Source organism: Adiantum capillus-veneris, chromosome 13 (assembly GCF_014529385.1).
Source record: "Adiantum capillus-veneris isolate H3 chromosome 13, ASM1452938v2, whole genome shotgun sequence".
In the NCBI taxonomy this organism is placed as follows: Eukaryota; Viridiplantae; Streptophyta; class Polypodiopsida; order Polypodiales; family Pteridaceae; genus Adiantum; species Adiantum capillus-veneris.
Window position 1 is genome coordinate 148062509 of NC_140943.1, and position 18585 is coordinate 148081093.

General features: G+C 45.0%; 1 protein-coding gene and 1 pseudogene across 1 annotated transcript in view; one reads left to right on the forward strand and one right to left on the reverse strand.

The window, feature by feature from the left end:
• Window positions 1-18585, reverse strand: part of LOC147445053 (uncharacterized) — a 143376-nt gene that overhangs the window by 124398 nt on the left and 393 nt on the right. Inside the window, exons 2-3 of the mRNA XM_086527533.1 lie at window positions 18467-18577; window positions 18317-18373 (exon numbers count right to left, since the gene is read on the reverse strand). Of these exons, the coding sequence (XP_086383659.1) occupies window positions 18317-18373; window positions 18467-18577 (168 nt within the window). The remainder of the gene's footprint in view (window positions 1-18316; window positions 18374-18466; window positions 18578-18585) is intronic.
• On the forward strand, window positions 1168-6400 carry LOC147445055 (uncharacterized; annotated as a pseudogene).

Sequence of the window (18585 nt, forward strand, 5' to 3'; positions counted from 1 at the left end):
ATTCCCACACGCACACCCACATTGTGTTGTATTAGCCCCCAATCACTACTTTCACCCCCCTACTCATATCCTACGCAATTCCAACTAGCTGCTTGGTTCACATCTAGCAATTTAAGCTTTTAATTTTTCACTTTACCTCATTTTATTTTTGTACCCAGCCATTGTATTAGATCCACCAAGATTGTATCAGTTTGGACTCATATGTCATTTTGGCCTCTTGAAGACGTTTAATATAACATTTATTTTCATTTCGTCTCTCTCTCTCTCTCTCTCTCTCTCTCTCTCTCTCTCTCTCTCTCTCTCTCTCTCAGTGGAGGAGTGCACCACTCTACTGACTGAGACACTACATGGGGCTGCATCAGTAGCATACCCACACACTCAGCCGGGCAAGAGATGACATTCTGGGAGCATGCCCCAGAATAGTTGGTATGATGAGGAATGCAGAGAGATGAGAGCCCAGCTTCAGAGGGATCTTCTTTTAGGAGTCATCACCTACAGACAGTCTCGGATTGCTTTCTGACGCCTTGTGCGACGGAAGAAGCGAGCTTGGGCCATCATTGAGGAGGGCAAATCACATGGGAGACGGATCGATTGTAGCTTTGTGGATTTTCACAAAGCATTTGACATGGTACCAAGAGCTCGATTGATGAGCAGACTGCAAGAGATGGGGGTGCCCATAGAGGTGATTTGGGGGATTATGGCTTTTGTACAGATCAGTGGTAGGACATGTACGCACTCCGGAAGGGGTATCTGATTTAGTTCACTCTACTATTGGAGTGAAACAGGGCTGCCCATTGTCTCCTACTCTATTTGGTATGTATGTTGATGAGGTGTCTGAGTACATTGACAGAGAGGGTGACAGGGGTGCCCAGCTGGCAGGGACGTGGATCCCATTGTTGCTATATGCTGATGATATTGTGCTGATATCTGACTCACCAGAAGGTATGCAACGACATTTAGATGCACTACGCAGTTTTGCAGAGGATAGTGGACTGTGTGTAAACCTAGGTAAAACCAAGGTTATGGTGTTTTAACACCTCATCGCAATGGATTAGGAGATCAGTACCTACTTTCAAATATGGTCAGGAGATTGGGGAGTATACAGATGCATACACTTACCTGGGGGTAGTCTTTACCTAGGGGTAGTCTTTACTAGGCCGAGATTTTCTTTGAGAAGAGCAGCAGAGACTAGACTAACTAGAGCTGGTGCGGCTCTGGGAGGAATGGAGAGGATGTGTTCGCAGGTTCAGTTCCAGGAACCTAGGACAAAGTTATGGCTCTTTGATACTTTGGTTGATTCTACTATGTTATATGGGGTGCAGGTTTGGGGACCTTCTATAGGCCAGGATGGTTGGAGGCGTATGGAGAAGCCCCTGGTATCTATGATCTCTCGGCTGATTAGAGCCAAGGCTTCCGTACCGCATGATATCATTCGAGCGGTATTAATTGCCCCCCCTATGGAGATTGAGGCGCTTACCAGATCAGTCTCCTTTGTACACAGTTTGTGGGATACTACCAGAGACAGATATGCCAGGGTGGCTCTAGAGTCCTCCAGACAATTAGCTCTTAATGGGGATACATCATGCTGGTTTGCACAGATGGCACCATGGTTTCAAACACATGGTTTCACTATGGACTGGTTGCCTCCTTTTCAATACTCTCTACAGGCACCCTTGAGGTCTCTAACACGGGTAGAGATTAATAGACTTATTCGTCAAGATCTGATCCAACTGAACACGAGGAGGACATGGATAGAGCCGTTACAGGAGTTGGGCACAAAGATTGCTTTCTATAGAGAGCATCTTCTCCACCTCACGGGGGATGGGTTTGTGATTTGACCTAGCTATATGGACACGCATCTTTCTCATGGTTTGCGTTGTGCCATTGGCCAGATACGCACGTCCTCACATCAGCTCGAGATTGAGACTGGCAGATTCAGAGGGACACCAGCAGATAGCAGGATATGCAGCTTATGCCATCTAGAGCCAGAGACAGAAGTACATTACATATGTCATTGCACAGTGTACTATGAGATACGAGGCCGTTTTCATTGTCTATTCAGAGAAGGTTTTGGGCCTCTATCTAGGGTCATGAGTTATGAGGATCAGAGATGTCTTGGGCTATATCTACTTAAGTTACACAGGCATAGAGAAACTTTACTGAGGAGAGCTGAAGAGAGACAACCCCAGAGACAGATCACAGATTTCTTTACACTAGATATTGTACACCCAGAAGAACAGACATAGGAGCAGCCAACAGTGGAGAGGTCTACCCGCACTACTAGCATTCTCATAGACCGAGCATTGGAGCTAGGGAGATCTAGACGACCCCGATGGAGAAGAGGAGCTACACAATTTCGAAGGAGGCTACAGCAAAGGATTCGAGCCATACTCTTTTGTCGTCCAGAGTGCAGATGAAGATGGATCTCTATGAAGATGGATCTCTACTCCCCTCCCATATTGTCTTCACATTGTACTGCTTAGTTTAGGATCCCGCGGTATTTATATTTTGTTATCCTAGTTTAATTTATTTTGTTAATCTAACTTTGTATCAAATACACCGCATTGTAACTTTTTGGTCTCATCGGTCACTTTGGCCTTTTGAAGACGTTAATATAACATTTCATTATTTCATCTCTCTCTCTCTCTCTCTCTCTCTCTCTCTCTCTCTCTCTCTCTCTCTCTCTCTCTCTCTCTCTCTAGCAAGGTCTTCTATCGCGACTCTCGTAAGCAACCCTTTCTATTGCTATAGAAGTCTTTTATCATTAAAGAAGTTTTCTATCGCTAGAGAGTGTTCTATTATCACGTGCACATCTAACCCTATGTGCATGTGGACAAGCTACTTCAAGTCCAGGGTTCATGTCGTCTTAGGAAGTGTTCTGGCACCTTTGTGAGCCTGTGCGCACGCCGTGCATGTCCGAACACTTAGAGTAGTTTCATTTCCTCTGGTTGCACACAGCATGATCATCAATGTTACAATCAGTAGCCATCAGGAGCATTTTTCAGTGCACAGAACCTATTTTCCCTATTTTAGCCATTTTTCGCTTAATATTAATAAGTGACTTTGTTGGGAAACTGGGTAGGGCAATTTTGCTAAGTTAATATAAAAGAAACCTCGCAGTCACTCAATAGAGCAAAAGAAGCAAAGAGAGCACAGGCAACCTCTTGCAGCAGGCCCTCTAGCATTTCTTCTCAAGCAAGAACCCTCAACAAAACCTGGCATTTTTCAGCAAGCACTTCAGCTTTCAGCGCCAGCGTTTTCAGCCCTAATATGCTACGTTTTCAGCCCTGATGTGCTAGCGTTTTTCAGCCCTGCTGTGTTAGCATTTTTAGCCCTGCTATCCAGCAGATAGAACCAGCGTTTTCAGCAGTTGTACGAGTGTTTTTCCAACAAATAGACCAGCGTTTTTCAGCCACACATATCAGCGTTTTCAGCCCCTGAATCCAGCATTTTCAGCCAGCCGTCGTCCTCGTCATCGCCGTCGTCTCCAGCCTAGATTCTCATTGCATCATTGCGCCAAGAACTTGCATCAGCACCTTGTATCAGATTTGTGCAATCAATAGCATAGACTTCTCTCGCCATCGAGAGAGGGGCCCTTGGAGGAGGGTTTGACAACTTTTCTGGTGTCGTATTCTTCCCTCTCTATCTCTCAGTCTCGCTACCTTCATTCACAGTGTTATCCACTTTGTTTGTGATCATTTGCACTCTCTCACTAAAGAAATGGAAGGCTCTCCCTTCCGTAAGTAAAAGGAACCCTTCAGCACAGCTCGGAGCACTCATCTTGAGCAAAGTACAACATTCACTTCCGTTGCACCTTACATTGGTATCAGAGCTTTGGCAGTGTTCTGTATCACTCAAGGAAAGAACACAAAAAAAAAAAATTTGCTTGTTGCGATCGCACGTAACCCAAGTCCACTTAGGCGTGTCGATTCCTAATCGTGTTTTTGAAGAGTGACAGGAAACCCAAGAAAGAGGGGCTTGTCCAGCCTCCCCTTGTTTCTCTTTTCACTCATTGAGAGCGGACCGTGCACTTAGCCGCCGGCCAATCGACGTGTGGTGTGAGAGCAAGGCCGCCAAGGGGTGCACCCACGGGAAAGAGAAGAGCTCGAGTAAGAGAAGATCCTTCTCTAACACAGATTGCAAACTAAAGAAAGAACATCAAGAACCTCAAGAACTCAAGGACTAAAGAACCCAAGCACCCCAGAACCTCAAAACCCCAAGCTCCTTGTGAACTTAAGAACCCAAGATCTCAGTGTACGGTCATCACCCGAAGCGGAATGGATACTTTGCATGAAGGTGAGAGCATGAAGGTGGTGAAGAAGAATTTTCCCCACCATGAGGTTTTTCCGACCCTCCCCCTTCCCCATCTACGCCACGGTTTGCACCAAATCCTGAAGGCTTTGGTCAAGTCGATGATGGACATGATGCTACAACAAGAGGCGCAAAGCGCCACCTTTGATCGCTAGCGCGAGCAAGCGCACTTGGCGGCCAAAGAAAGACGATTAGCTTGGAGCGTGAGCGCGAGCAAGCGCGCTTAACGATCGAAGACGGAAGGGTAGCCTTGGAGCGTGAGCGTGAGCGTGAGCGTGAGCGTGCGCGTGAGCGTGAGCGTGAGCGTGAGCGTGAGCGTGAGCGTGAGCGCTTGGCGACCAAAGAGAGACGAGCGGCCTTGGAGTTAGAGCGTGAGGCGCAGAGAGACCAACGTATGCAAGAGTTGGTCCTACATGTACTCACCTCGAAGTCCAAACCGGTCAAAGAAGTTGGTAGTTCATCAAGTAGCACAAGCAGAGATTCGGACTCCAACGACCCCGTCACAGAGAAGCTGACATTCAGTAAGTATGACGGTAAGATGGATGCTACTATTATTCATTCTTGGTTGCATCAATTTAATGCTTACTTTGCGACAACTAAGAAGACAGGAAAAAACAAGGTTTTTGACGGGGCAACTATGTACCTTGCCGGTGATGCCATTAATTGGTACCATGCATGGCAAGAGGCACAGTTGCCCACGCACTTAGAGAAAGTCGAAGAAGACGTGCCCCTTTCCTTCAATTGGGCCGACTTCCAAGACAAGCTCAAGGCGCGGTTTATGCCACCCCAGTACCTTGCACGGTTGAAGGACGACTGGCACAGCCTCAAGCAAAATGGTATGCATGTCATGTCTTTCTCTAATCGTGTTATGAAACTCGGTACCCAATTACACAAATCGGATGGTGAGCGCAAGGAGGCATTCCTCCTTTATGGATTGGACGAGTATATCAAGTATGATGTCGAGGTGCTCAATCCAATCGATCTCGACAAGGCGGTGGCAATAGCTCTCGCACAGGAGATGAAGCACAATAAGGGAAAGCCTAAGGAGAACAAGACTTCTCAAAGCACCTCTCAGACTTCTCAAAACCCTCAGAATGGTAAGAATGGTAACTCTTCTAGCCAATCTTCCTCTAATCCTTCGGAAAAGAACTCACAAAATGATTCTAAGGGTAAAGCTAAACCACCTGTTAAACCTAAAAGCTAACCCCGGATGAAAAAGCCGCAAACGGAATTATAGGAGGATACATAACGGCAAAAGGACAAGTCATTTATGCTAAGAAAGGTCGTTGTTATCAATGTCACGTCAAGGATCACATTAAAGCGGCTTGTCCCTACCTAAGGAACCCAAAGAACCCACAGCTACCACAGCCACTTTAATGAATCAATCTGAGTCTTCACATGTTTCTCACACACACATTGATGAGTCTCTCATGAAGTGTTATGGTCATGTGAAGGGTCAGCGTTTTGTCATATTGTTTGACCCAGGTAGCATGCGTGATGTGATTAGTGCCTCTCTTGTAGAGAGAGCCCGCTTAGAGGTTAGTCAGACATCTCCTCTCGAGGTATCTGGCTTTGCTCCCGGCATGGACTCTCTCGTCACGCAAGAGTGCCGTGATGTGTTGTTTACAGTTCAACAAGTTGTCTTCCGTAGGAAATTTGTCGTGTCTCCTCTTTTAGGATGTGGTATGCTTTTGGGCATTCGATGGTTTCGTGAGCATAACCCTCTCATTGATTGGGAGGACAATACTCTCATTTTAAATGCCAAAAGTGACTCTCTCATGATCATTCGTGCTAAGGAGAGTCTGCATTCTTTGCCTCTCATTTCTCATGTACAGGCAAAGCGTGAATTACGACGAGGAGCACAAGCAGCATTCATCTATGCCGCTCCAGTTACCCAGAGCTTTCAGGCTCCAGACACGTATTCAGCTTTGTTTACCAAGTTTAAGCACTCTTTTTGCAGGACGATCTTTCACCCCGTCTCCCACCCGAGTTGCCGGAGGACCATCGTATCGAGCTCACGGAGGGGGCACAACCTGTCAGTAAGGCTCCCTACCGTTTGAACAAGACTCAAAAAGAAGAGTTAGAGTGACAACTCACGGAGTTGGTGGCCCGAGGATTCATACTCCAAGTGTAAGTCCTTTTGCTGCTCCTATTTTGTTTGTCCGCGAGAAGGATGGTTCGTCTCGTTTGTGTGTTGATTATAGGGCATTGAACAAGATGACCTTCAAGAACAAGTTTCCAATGCCTCGCATTGAGTATATCCTCGATAGGCTCAATGGGGCAAAGGTTTTCAGTAAGGTTGATCTCAAAAGTGGATACCATCGGGTAAGGGTATTCAAGGGCGACATCTTCAAGACCGCTTTTCACACAGAGCAAGGGAAATGGGAATATGTAGTCATGCCTTTTGGATTAACAGGTGCCATGGGTACATTTAACCGTCTCATGGTAGGCCGTTTTGGCAATATGGTTGGTGTACGTGTGTTCATCTTTCTTGATGATATTCTCATTTTTTCTGCATCATGGGAACAACATGAGAAGGATGTAGAAAGGGTACTAACCCGTTTGGATGAGTGTCAGTTGTACATTGCACCTAAGAAATTTGAGTTTTTTCTCACTGAAGTTACTTATCTGGGTTATATCATTTCTGCAGAAGGCGTCAAGCTAGACCCCGCGAAGGTGGAACAAGTACGTGATTGGGATTTGCCCAAAACTGCATATGATGTGGTTTCTTTTCTTGGTTTATGTCAAGCATATAGTTCGCACATAAAGAATTATGCACTCATTGCCGCACCCATGACAAATGTTTTGAAAGAGGTAAAGACTCACTGACAGTGCGTGGATTTGCCCAAGGCAGCCATTGAGGCTTTCGCAGCTCTCAAGGTTGTGGTGACAGAAGGGCCATGTCTTATCCTTGCCTCTTGGGATGACCCCTTTGAGGTATGGACAAATGCGAGCAATGTCGCCATCGGCACTGTGCTTCAGCAGCATGGTCGTCCAGTTGCTTTCCTTAGTCGAAAGCTCGATAGTGCAAAAAAGAACTATTCAGTTTATGATAAAGACCTGTTGTTTGTCATTCACTCTCTTAAGCATTGGAAGCATTTTTTGTATGGTAGAGAGTTCACAGTTCGCACAGATCACCAAGCTCTCAAGTGGCTCTATTCTATGTTTAGTGCAGATTGGAGTGATCGCCAAGCACGGTGGTCACAATTTTTTGAGCAATTTGGAGGTTTGATTGAATATGTGCCTGGAAAAGCTAACCCTGTTGCAGATGCGTTAAGTCGCAAAGGACAGATCCTGGCTCTTGAGTCATGATCCACAGTTTCTCTTCAGGGTGTGTCATTCCACAGCATGAAGAACCAGTAGCAAATTCCGAGTTTGGTAAGCAATGGTTGCAAGCTCTTGCTTCCCAAGGGCCTAGCAACGATCTCATTCGTGATGGTTTGTTTTATTTTCGTCACCTTCTATGTGTGTTGCACTCTCTCAGGACAACCTTATTGCACGATGCACATGACTCCCTCACGGGTGCGCACAGGAGAATGAGCACCACTCTGGAAAAAATAGAAAGATTCTTTTATTGGCCTAAAATGTGAAAGGATGTGTTTCGTTATGTCACACAGTCCACTATTTGTCGAAAGATAAAAGCTCATCGAGGTAAACAGCAAGGCCTCTTACTTCCGCTGCCTATTCCCGATGGACCTTTTCAGGATATTTCCATGGATTTTGTGACTAACCTTCCACCTAGTTTGCATTTAAGGAACACTATATGTTTAACAATTGTTGATCGTTTCAGCAAGTTTTGCATGTTGATTCCTTATAAGGCCACAATCACCGCACAAGATGTAGCGCGGTTGTTCATTAAGCATTGGTACCCCCTCTGTGGTTTACCAAAATCGATTGTTCCAATAGGGATGTTAAGTTCACGTCCAATTTTTGGTGCGCACTCTTTGAAAATTTTGGCACTAAGTTTAATTTTTCATCGGCTTTTCATCCACAGTCAAATGGTCAGCCAGAGATTTACAATCAGTTGGCTTTTGATGTTTTAAAGTCATATGTGCATAATCAGCAATCTCATTGGGAGCTCTATCTCCCATTGGTTCAGGCTATTTTGAACGACTCTTTTTCCTCTGCCATTGGTCGAACTCCGTACGAGGCAGCTTTTTGCCGTCCGTTCCAACCACTTTTGACTCACTCGATCAATCAAATGCTTGATGCCAATGCTAAAAGTCAGTCGTTGGATGAGATTTCTGAGAGTGTGAAGCTTCGGCTAAGCAAGGCTCAGGAATCTTACTCACGCCAGGCTAACAAGCACTCTCAGGATGTTTCAATCAAGGAAGGGGATTGGGTATATTTAAGAATCATGAAGTAACATCTTAAGCAAGTTGAAAAGAAGTGTCCAAAGTTGTCTTTCAGAATGTATGGTCCATTTCCTGTCATTAAAAAGATAAATGAGGTTTCGATGAAATTGCAATTACCTAACTCATAGTCAATGCACAACGTTTTCCATGTTTCTTGGTTGAAAGTATTTCAGAGAACACCTCCAAAGGACATTTCCGAAGAAGAAGAGCCGGAGATCATCGATGAAGCATAAGTCATGGAGCCGGAGCTAGTGTTGTTGCATCGGTTTCGCCATGGTTCAAAGAAACAAGTTAAACAGTACCTTTTGAAGTTCAAGGATCGAGGAACCCACGAAGCAGTGTGGGTTGATAAAGAGTTTTTCACAGATTATCCCGAATTGTTGACAACCTACAAGGAAGCCATGCAGATCGGTACGAGTGCCTCACTTTAAAAAGGAGGGGATGCCACGTGCACATCCAACCCTATGTGCATGTGGACAAGCTACTTCAAGTCCAGGGTTCATGTCGTCTTAGGAAGTGTTCTGACACCTTTGTGAGCCTATGCACAGGTCGTGCATGTCCAGACTCTTAGGAGTAGTTGCATTTCCTCTAGTTGCACACAGCATGATCATTACTGTTACAGTCAGTAGGCATCAGGAGCATTTTTCAGCCACACATATCAGCGTTTTCAGCCCCTGAATCCAGCATTTTCAGCTAGCCGTCATCGCCATCGTCTCCGGCCTAGATTCTCATTGCATCATTGCGCTAAGAACTTGCATCAGCACCTTGTATCACATTTGTGCAATCAATAGCATAGACTTCTCTTGCCATCGAGAGAGGGGTCCTTGGAGGAGGGTTTGACAACTTTTCTGGTGTCGTATTCTTCTCTCTCTATCTCTCTGTCTCAGTACCTTCATTCACAGTGTTATCCACTTTGTTTGTGATCATTTGCACTCTCTCACTAAAGAAACAGAAGGCTCTCCCTTCTGTAAGTAAAAGGAACCCTTGAGCACAGTTTGGAGCACTCATCTTGAGCAAAGTACAACATTCACTTCCGCTGCACCGTACATCTATCGTGAAAATCTCTCCCTCTAAGGATGGAGTCACAAGACGGGCATCACGTGCCAATAGAAAAGAATAGACTGAACAGACTTTTAGCACTTCAATAACAATTAAACTAAAAGAGAGAGAGAGAGAGCACACGCGACATGGAGTGGCAGAATTCCACCCCAGAGAGTATTGGCGCAAACCTTGGCGCCCCTTTCGGTATTTCTTTATATTGCATCAACACAATACAAGCCGGTACTCCACGCTCTGCACCTTCTCCTAGAAGAGCTTTAAACTCACAAGCAATTGGTCCAAAAAGCTACAAAAATTATCAGCGTGATTTACGGAAATCCGTACAACCGCCATGTCAGCAGTCAGCACAAAATGCGAAAATCCGTACAACTCTGCCACGTCAGTAGGCCGGCGTAAAATCCGGATTTTTGTACAGGATGCCACATCATCAGTCAACGTAAAATCTAGAATTCCGTACAACAGGTGCCACGTCATCATTTTTCCCCTTCTTCTTCTACTACTTTTGCTTCTTAGGGTTTAGGCCCGTTGGCCAAGATCTAAAACGTTGGCTCCATTCTTTAGTGACTTGACATGTCAGCAGTTTGTGACAGATGGTTCACACAAACTCACACACAACACACACAGATCACACAAGCGTGCGTATACGCAAGCAAGTGGACCTGGGTGAAGCCCGCATCTTGTTAAATCTCTTTTTCTCCCGAAAAGAGATTTTTGCACGCTGTCAAAGGCGGCACTCAGCAGCACGTCGCCACTCTCTCTCTTCACAAGACTAGGCGATCCCATCACAAAGGATTTGTTCGGGTGCTTGGGGATGGACTAACCATACGATGTCGGGAATGACAGCATTTATGAAACCGCACCTAAATCGAAAGCGACATTTAGGCGGAGGTTTCGAGAGAGCACACTATCGCCAGGTTTTGTGAGAGCAGAGAAACTCTCTAGAGTCAAAGATGACTTCATGTATGAGAAGGTACAGGTGATGAGTAAGGCGGGCTAAGCCTCTTGAGGGGTGACATTGAAAAAGAGGTGTATGCAAATGCGGGAAACTTACAAAAAAGCTATGTATGCAGATATGAAGAAAAATTGGACAAAGAGGTGCTTAAAAAGCGTGACGAGATGTACGCATCATTGAAGGCCAAAATGCAGACGATTGTGAGGGTGTAATGGAATGTATGACGCAAAAAAGATTAGAGGATGCACTCGCTCTGTTTGAATCCTGAAATCAAAAACGAAAGAACGCATGAACGAAAAGCATGCATTGATCGAAGCACTTAAGGGAAACCTTATAGCTTGCAAAAATACCCCCGCAAAGAAGGCAGAAAATCAACCCTCAATGATCAAGGAGCTCGAAAGCAATAATGTCACGTGACACATCCCAACCCTATGTGTCCGTGGACAAGCTATACCACAGCAGGGTTCAGTCAAGTCAAGTTTAGATTAGCACTGATCTGGCACTTTTGTGAGTCTATTCGTAGACCGTGCATGCCCAGTCACTTACCATAGATGCATATCCTCCGTTTGCACACAGCATGATCGTCGAAATTCCCATCAGAATCCATTAGCATCAGTTAGGGGAATTTTCCAGCGCATTTAGCCTATTTTCCTATTTATTGGGATTTTCACTTATTATTTTAAGTGACTTTCCAACAAAAGTAGGTAGGGCAATTTTGCTAAGTTAATATATAAGCAAACCAAAGTTCACACTTTCTCGCAGAAGAGGCAGCAGGAGCTTCCCGCTCAACAGGCAACTTCTCAGCAGTAACCCCCCTCATGACCCCCCATCGCCATACCTCCCATCACCCTCGGTGTTTTTCCCGCGACAGAACCCAGCAGCATTAGCGTTTTTGCTTTCCTCAGCCATCGCCAGATCAGCCATTGCCTAGCGATTCCCCACCCCACTTCAGCCAGCGTTTTCTCATGCAAAAACGCCAACAAACTTCAGCAGATTTTCAGCGTTTTGTTTTCAGCAAATCAGCATTTTTGATCTGCAGTTCAGCCCTTGAAGAAACGCAGATTTTCAGCAGTAGAACGGTAGCAGATCAACCCCCGTTCAGTTGCAGATGATCCCCCAAGTTTAGCCAAGAAAATGCAACCAAAACAGTCATTTTCAGCCACCGAAACAGTCCCCGAATTCAGCGATTAGAAGATCCCAGATTTCAGCCATCAAGTCGTCGTCGTCACCGCCGTCGTCGTCATCGGCATAGTCCCATTGCATCAGTCCATTGCATTCGCATTGTACACCTTTGTGCAATCAAGTTAGACCACTCTCACCGACGAGAGTGGAGCCTTCGGAGGAGGGTTTTACAACCTCTCGGGTGTCGTATCTCTTCTCTCTCCTTCTCTCAGTCTCATTCACTTGCACGCACAATCCACTCACTTTGTTCTTGACCACAGCACTCTACAAGACGGAAAGCTCTCTCTTTCCCTAAAGAACTAAAAAGGAACCTTGAGCAATAAAGATCACTAATCTTGAGAAAATACAACATTCATTCCGCTGCACCTAACAATTAAGGAGCATGTAAAAACTCTACGAGAAGGGAAGCGCAAAAGGCATGAACAACCTCTTCGCAGGCGGAGCACCTATTCAAACCACAAGAGAAGGCTGATAAAGCTGAAAAGTGGATCGAGGACGCAAAGAAAGGAAAAGATAAGATACCTGAAGCCACATCGACATCGACTATCATCAATATGACAATTGAGGAGGAGCAAAAGAGAAAGACTAGAGCCCTTCATGTGTCTGTTACAGGTCTCAAAGACACTGAAAAAGTAGAAGAAGTGCAAGAGCTCTTGAAGCACATGGGTATTTCTGAACCCACACACACAGGTGCTTGGAGAGTTGGCAAGAAGGGAAGTGATGAGAAAGGAAGGCCCAAGGAAAGAGCACTCATTATATGTTTCCCTACAATGGAAGCTAGGAAGGAATTACTAAAGAAGAGACCAACACTCAAGCAAACGGGTGATGACCTCACCCTAACACAGGTAGCACACATGCAAGAACTAATGCCAGAGATTAAGGTGGAGAGGGAGAAAGGGAAAATAGCTTTCTACAGGGGAGGGAGAGTAGTGGTGTTGGAAAAACGCACCGCATGATGGTGGAAGACCTATGAGACCAACCTTAAAATGGTAGCATGGAATTGTAATGGATCAATGAAGCTAGATGTAGGCGCATTTGAGGATAGCTTTAAGGGAAGAGACATTATTTTTTTTGTGGAGACGCATCAGACTCCTGGTGGCACATTACCTAGAGTGATGGGATACCATTGGGAGACTACTTGTAACACATAGAGGACGAGGATCAAGAGGGGTGGCAGTCCTATTCAACAAGGAGATGCAACCCCTCATTCGTATTGTTCGGAGGGATGAGCAGTCCAGATATATGTGTTAGCATTGGATGGGTGGATTGATACAATGAGATCAAGGTGGTTTGAAGCTTGGAACAACCATGGTTGCACACAGTAGAGAGAGAGAGAGAGAGAGAGATAACGAAAAGTGCACAACAATACAAAAAGTACAATACCTATACAGCATATGTTATGTTATTACATATACACAAGAAAGGGTTTATGTACAAGAGGTTTCATAGCCTATATCCGGCAGCTCATATCTCCAGGTGCCTTTTTAAAATGGCTACACATATATGTATTATGTGTCACATCAACACTTGCACTAGGTGTAGAAGGAGTTCCCATGCCCACCTTTCAACCCTCCCCTTGCGCATGTAATACATAATGAAGATCCAATTACACAGGATGACACTATCCACACAGGATGATGAAAATACCTCCTCTTGAACTAGAGAGAGTAGAAACGGATCTTCAAAGTACATCTGTCATGAAAGAAACTTCCCCTTCGTCCTCAACTTCTTTCTTGCCTTTGTTGTTATTGTTGCTGCTACCATAGCACCTAGAAGGAGGATGCCCCTTCTTTCCGCAACTGCTACAAAATTTATTGATATAGCATTCCTTAGCTATATGTCCCATTTTACCACATTCGTAGCACTTTCGAATGTTGGAAGATGATATAAAATCTATGGATGATTCACCTTCTCTTGCTATAAAAGCCCCATTTGTCGGCGTAGGTGGATTTTTATGCTTCCTTTCTTCTGCCTGAAGTGAGCTTACCACATCTTGAAGTGTTGGAGTTGGGTCCTTTTCTTCAAGAATAGTGATTATATGGTCACAGTTGGAAGAAAGTGCACTAAGGAGGACTGCAACTTTATCTTCTTCTATTTTGCATTGGATGTAGATCAATTGTGTAATCATGCTTTTAAGCCTATTGACCAAACTGGCTATGTCTTCCCCCTCGAGCATAGTGAGTTTGTAAAGTTGCCTTTTCAAGCTAACTTTACTTCGTTTCGCTTTAGCTCCAAAATTCTCCTCTAGAACTCGCCAAGCCTCGTATGCATGTGTGCACTCATCTATAAAATGTACATAATTGTCATGGAGTGCAGATTACGATGCCAAGTGCCTGTTCATCTTTTTCTTGATTGAGTACAGTAGAAGCCCTGGTTTGTGTGCCTTCGTAATCATTGAGAGATGTTTTTACTACGGCCCATAATGTTTTCTTCATTAAGTATCCCCTTAGCTTAGTTTGCCAGGTATGGAAACCCTCCCCATTAAATTTTATGATTCCTGTCTCTTCCACGGTGCAAGCTCTTGTGAAAGATGCCAGGGACTTGGTCTTACCAATAGAGAGACTCTCTCTATGGCAGTGTCTTGCCCAATTTATAAAATAGTGCAGGTGCGAGCTTAATAATTTTATTTTGTGAAGTCACTCTTCTCTCCTGAGAAGCACCTCTTCACTAAATTTTTGAAATGAAAAAGGATTCTTTGAAGGCATACAAGAATAAGAGCTCAAAGCTTGATGTGGTGCTTTGCTTAGCCAAGCTTCTCTTCAGCTAGCGGGATTGCCCCCTTGAGTGACTCAAACTTGCAAAGCTTAACACGAAAAGAGACTTTGGCTAGAAAACCCCTCTTTTTTTTTCTTTTTTTTTTAACAGTGAAGCTGTGGGAAGGGCCTCTTCTCGGGAGAAACGCTTAAAGTACTGATGTTTCGTCAAACCTCGGACAAGTAGGGCTGCCTACTAGGTTGAAGGCGAGCAGTGAGGGTGCGTGGGAAGCACCCTAGGCGGAGGCCCAAAATAAATTTATTTCAATGCAATGCAATAAGGCAAAGGCAAAACAAGACATAAAAAAGAAAAACGGATTTCTAATGATTGTGATAGGCAAGCAGTAGCCGTCCAAGGAGGAAGTGCTATGCTTTATAGCTGTTGCGTGACCTGAGAGTGTTAGAAGGGTCGCTTGGCCCTCGTGAGTCGTGCTAGCATCCATGAAGCCCGATTGGAAGTTCGCTTACCAGAAATGACGAATATCAATTGCACCAGCAGCTCTAAATCAGCAGCAATGTCGAGCGGTGTTGCATCTTGCCGTGGTGTGGCTGCTCGCAATCACCCAAGAGCGCCAGTTTTGAGGATTATGCCGAGCCTGTGTACACGTATGGATTATGCTAAGCTGTGTGTGTTGAGATCAACAACTGTCGATTCTCTCTGCTTGGGTTATTGGCCGCCCGATATGACTTGGAAGCTCCAAGCTCACTTGAGTTCGTTGAATTTGCTCTTGCACAGTTGGCTCCGATTTGCCTACTTGCACTGCCCAAATTTGCCTCTATTGCACTAGACTACTTGAAGCTCTCATGCTTCCATCTCTCGTTTGAGAGGGTTGCACAATGAGGGAAGCGGGGATCGGGGTCTGAATGCTCTCATACCGGTTGTTAGGATTGGATGGGTGGATTGATACAATGAGATCAAGGTGGTTTGAAGCTTGGAATAACCATGGTTACACGCAGTAGAGAGCGAGAGAGAGAGAGAGAGAGAGAGAGAGAGAGAGAGAGAGAGAGAAAGAAAAGTGCACAACAATACAAAAAGTACAATACCTATACAGCATATACACAAGAAAGGGTTTATGTACAAGAGGTTTCATAGCCTATATCCGGCAGCTCATATCTCTAGGTGCCTTTTTAAAATGGCTACACATATATGTATTATGTGTCACATCAACACTTGCACTAGGTATAGAAGGAGTTCCCATGCCCACCTTTCAATATGTGGGTCGGAGTGAGAGTAGAGACGGGGAGGCCACTCTACATTGCACTATGCTATTTTGACCCCAGCACATCTCATTATGCATTGCCCAAGGATGAGTCACCTTACATGATATTGGATGAGGATATATGGGAGGATATATGGGAGTTCTCTAGGGATGGAGATGTCATTCTTTTGGGAGACTTCAATGCCAGGACGGGCCAATCTCAGACAGCTTTCTACAATACCTTAGGGGAAATGTTCAGAGAATTGGATGTCAGTGATATGGTACTAGCCAAGTGTTCACTGGATGAAGAGCACACTGGATATGGGGATATCTCACAAATTTGGGGACTACACATGGACTGATTTCCGACTCCCTAGAGGGGATGCAGCGTCATTTCGATGCTTTGTACACATTTGCCCACGATAGTGGATTGTCTGTTAACCTTGGGAAAACCTAGGTTATGGTGTTTCACCACACCACAGGGGTCAAGAGGTCAGCACCTACTTTTACATATGGCCAGGAGACGGTGGAGTATACAGATACACCTATTTTGGGGTAGTCTTCAGTGGATTGGCAAATTCATTGAGGGGAGCAGCAAAGACTAGATTGACGAGAGCTTATGCAGCCTTGGGAGGTTTGGAGAAAATGTGTTCACACGTTCAGTTTCAGGAACCTCGAACAAAGCTGTGGCTTTTTGACACTCTAGTGGCTTCAGCTATGCTCTATGGGGTTCAGATTTGGGGGCCCTCAGTGGACCACCAAGGCACATCTGGTAGCACTGATGAATGGAGATGTATGGAGAGGCCTCTAGTCTCTATGATCTCTCGGATGATTCGCATGAGATTATACAGGATGAGCTGGCTGTCCCTCCTCTCGTAGTTGAGGCCCTTACTAAATCAGTCTCCTTCATGCATAATTTATGGGACCTTCCCAGAGACAGAAATGCTCGGCTAGCACTTGAGTCATCCCAACAGCTAGCGCTACAAGGGGACAGCGTGTTGGTATGGGCAGATGACACCATGGTTTCAGTCACACGGCTTCGGCATGGATAGACTACCTCCATTCCAGTACTCCTTGGATGCACCTTCCCTTTCTCTCACACGGATGGAGACCACTAGACTTATATGTCAGGATTTGATTCAGCTAGATACCAGAAGCACATGGATACAGACATGAGTTGGACACGAAGATGGCTTTCTATAGAGAGCATCTCCTCCAACTAACAGAGGATGGATATGTGATCCGACCGGCCTATATGGACACTCATTTATCCTGTGGGATACGATGTGCTATTCATCAGATGCGCACATCATCGCATCAGCTAGAGATTGAGACTGGCAGATTTAGGAGTACCAGCAGAAGCCAGGATATGCCAGTTATGTCATATAGAGCCAGAGACAAAGTTACGTCACATTTGTCATTGTCCGGTATACTATGAGATACAAGGACGCTTTCACTGTCTATTTGGAGAGGGCTTTGGACCGTTGGCTAGAGTCGTGAGATATCAAGATCAGAGATGCCTCGGGCTGTTTTTGCTAGAGCTGCGCAGACACAGGAAAAGTCTCTTAAGGAGACCAGGTAGTGGGAAACATTCACAGAGGGAGATCACCGACTTCTTTAGAGCAGGACTTGTACATGTTAAAGTCTCCTACTCTACCTATGGCTCACAAATTTCATTGTCTCCCTCCACCCTCATTGGCCTTCATAAGCACTTGAGTTGTTGAATGCCTCTGATTGCTTAATCTTTTTTTGTTGTAAATAAAGAACCTCACAAGACCCAGCACAGCCACAAAGAAGACCTCTTTCACTAGATCTAGATGGGGAAACTACGAGATGACCTTCAAAACTCTAACAAGAGGGGTGCTCAATAACTTTAAACCCACTTAGAGCTTACAATCAGACTTACGACGACTTGAATGCTATTCATTGATGAAGAAAAAGGACACGGTGTTGAGGATCGTGATTGTAGCTTCTAATATTTATTCTTTTGTATAAATTCAAAAGGCTGCATCATAGAAAAAAGTGATGAAATAGCTGTTTAGTATATACCTAGATGAATCCAGCAGAAGCCCAGATTCACCCTTAAAGGAAATTGCAAGCTATAGACAATCACCCGCAAGACAATATAACCATCATTAATGCTCCATCATGCATAATACCACGACATCCCCACTAACGTCATCAATGCCCAATAGTGGGTGTAGAACTAGGTACTAACATATGCTCCCAAAAACGACACACACCACACGCACATACACGGGCTGTCTAAAAGATGCAAAATGTGGCCTCCTTTACTGAACAGGTCATGATTATGACTGTTCATCATGAGTTCAGCGTAAATAGAAACGAGAGTGGTTGCTAATACTTGATTCAGGCCCACAGGGAGGAAACTATACCATAAACTTTGCCCAAAACAAATTTGAATCTTAATGGCCCATGCAACACTTCGTGATCAAGTGACAAGTGTAACTCAGAGAAAACAAGAAAACTAGGCTGAAAGATTACCCTTCCTTGTGATCGTTCTGCTTGTATGTATGCCCAGAGTCGAAAGCCAAGTTTGAGCTAAAAGATAACCGAAGGAAGCTTATGAGACCAAGACGAACCAACTTGTAGAACATATATATTACAATCTCTCATGCCGAGGTGCACTTTTACCATCTTCAAAGCCTCCTTGAAAGTGACATTGAACTCTGTGAGGAGATTTGCGTGGCTGTTGAGTCTGCGCCTCCATGCCAGCTGTGGTGGAGCCCCTTGGTCACACTCTAGCTGTGGCC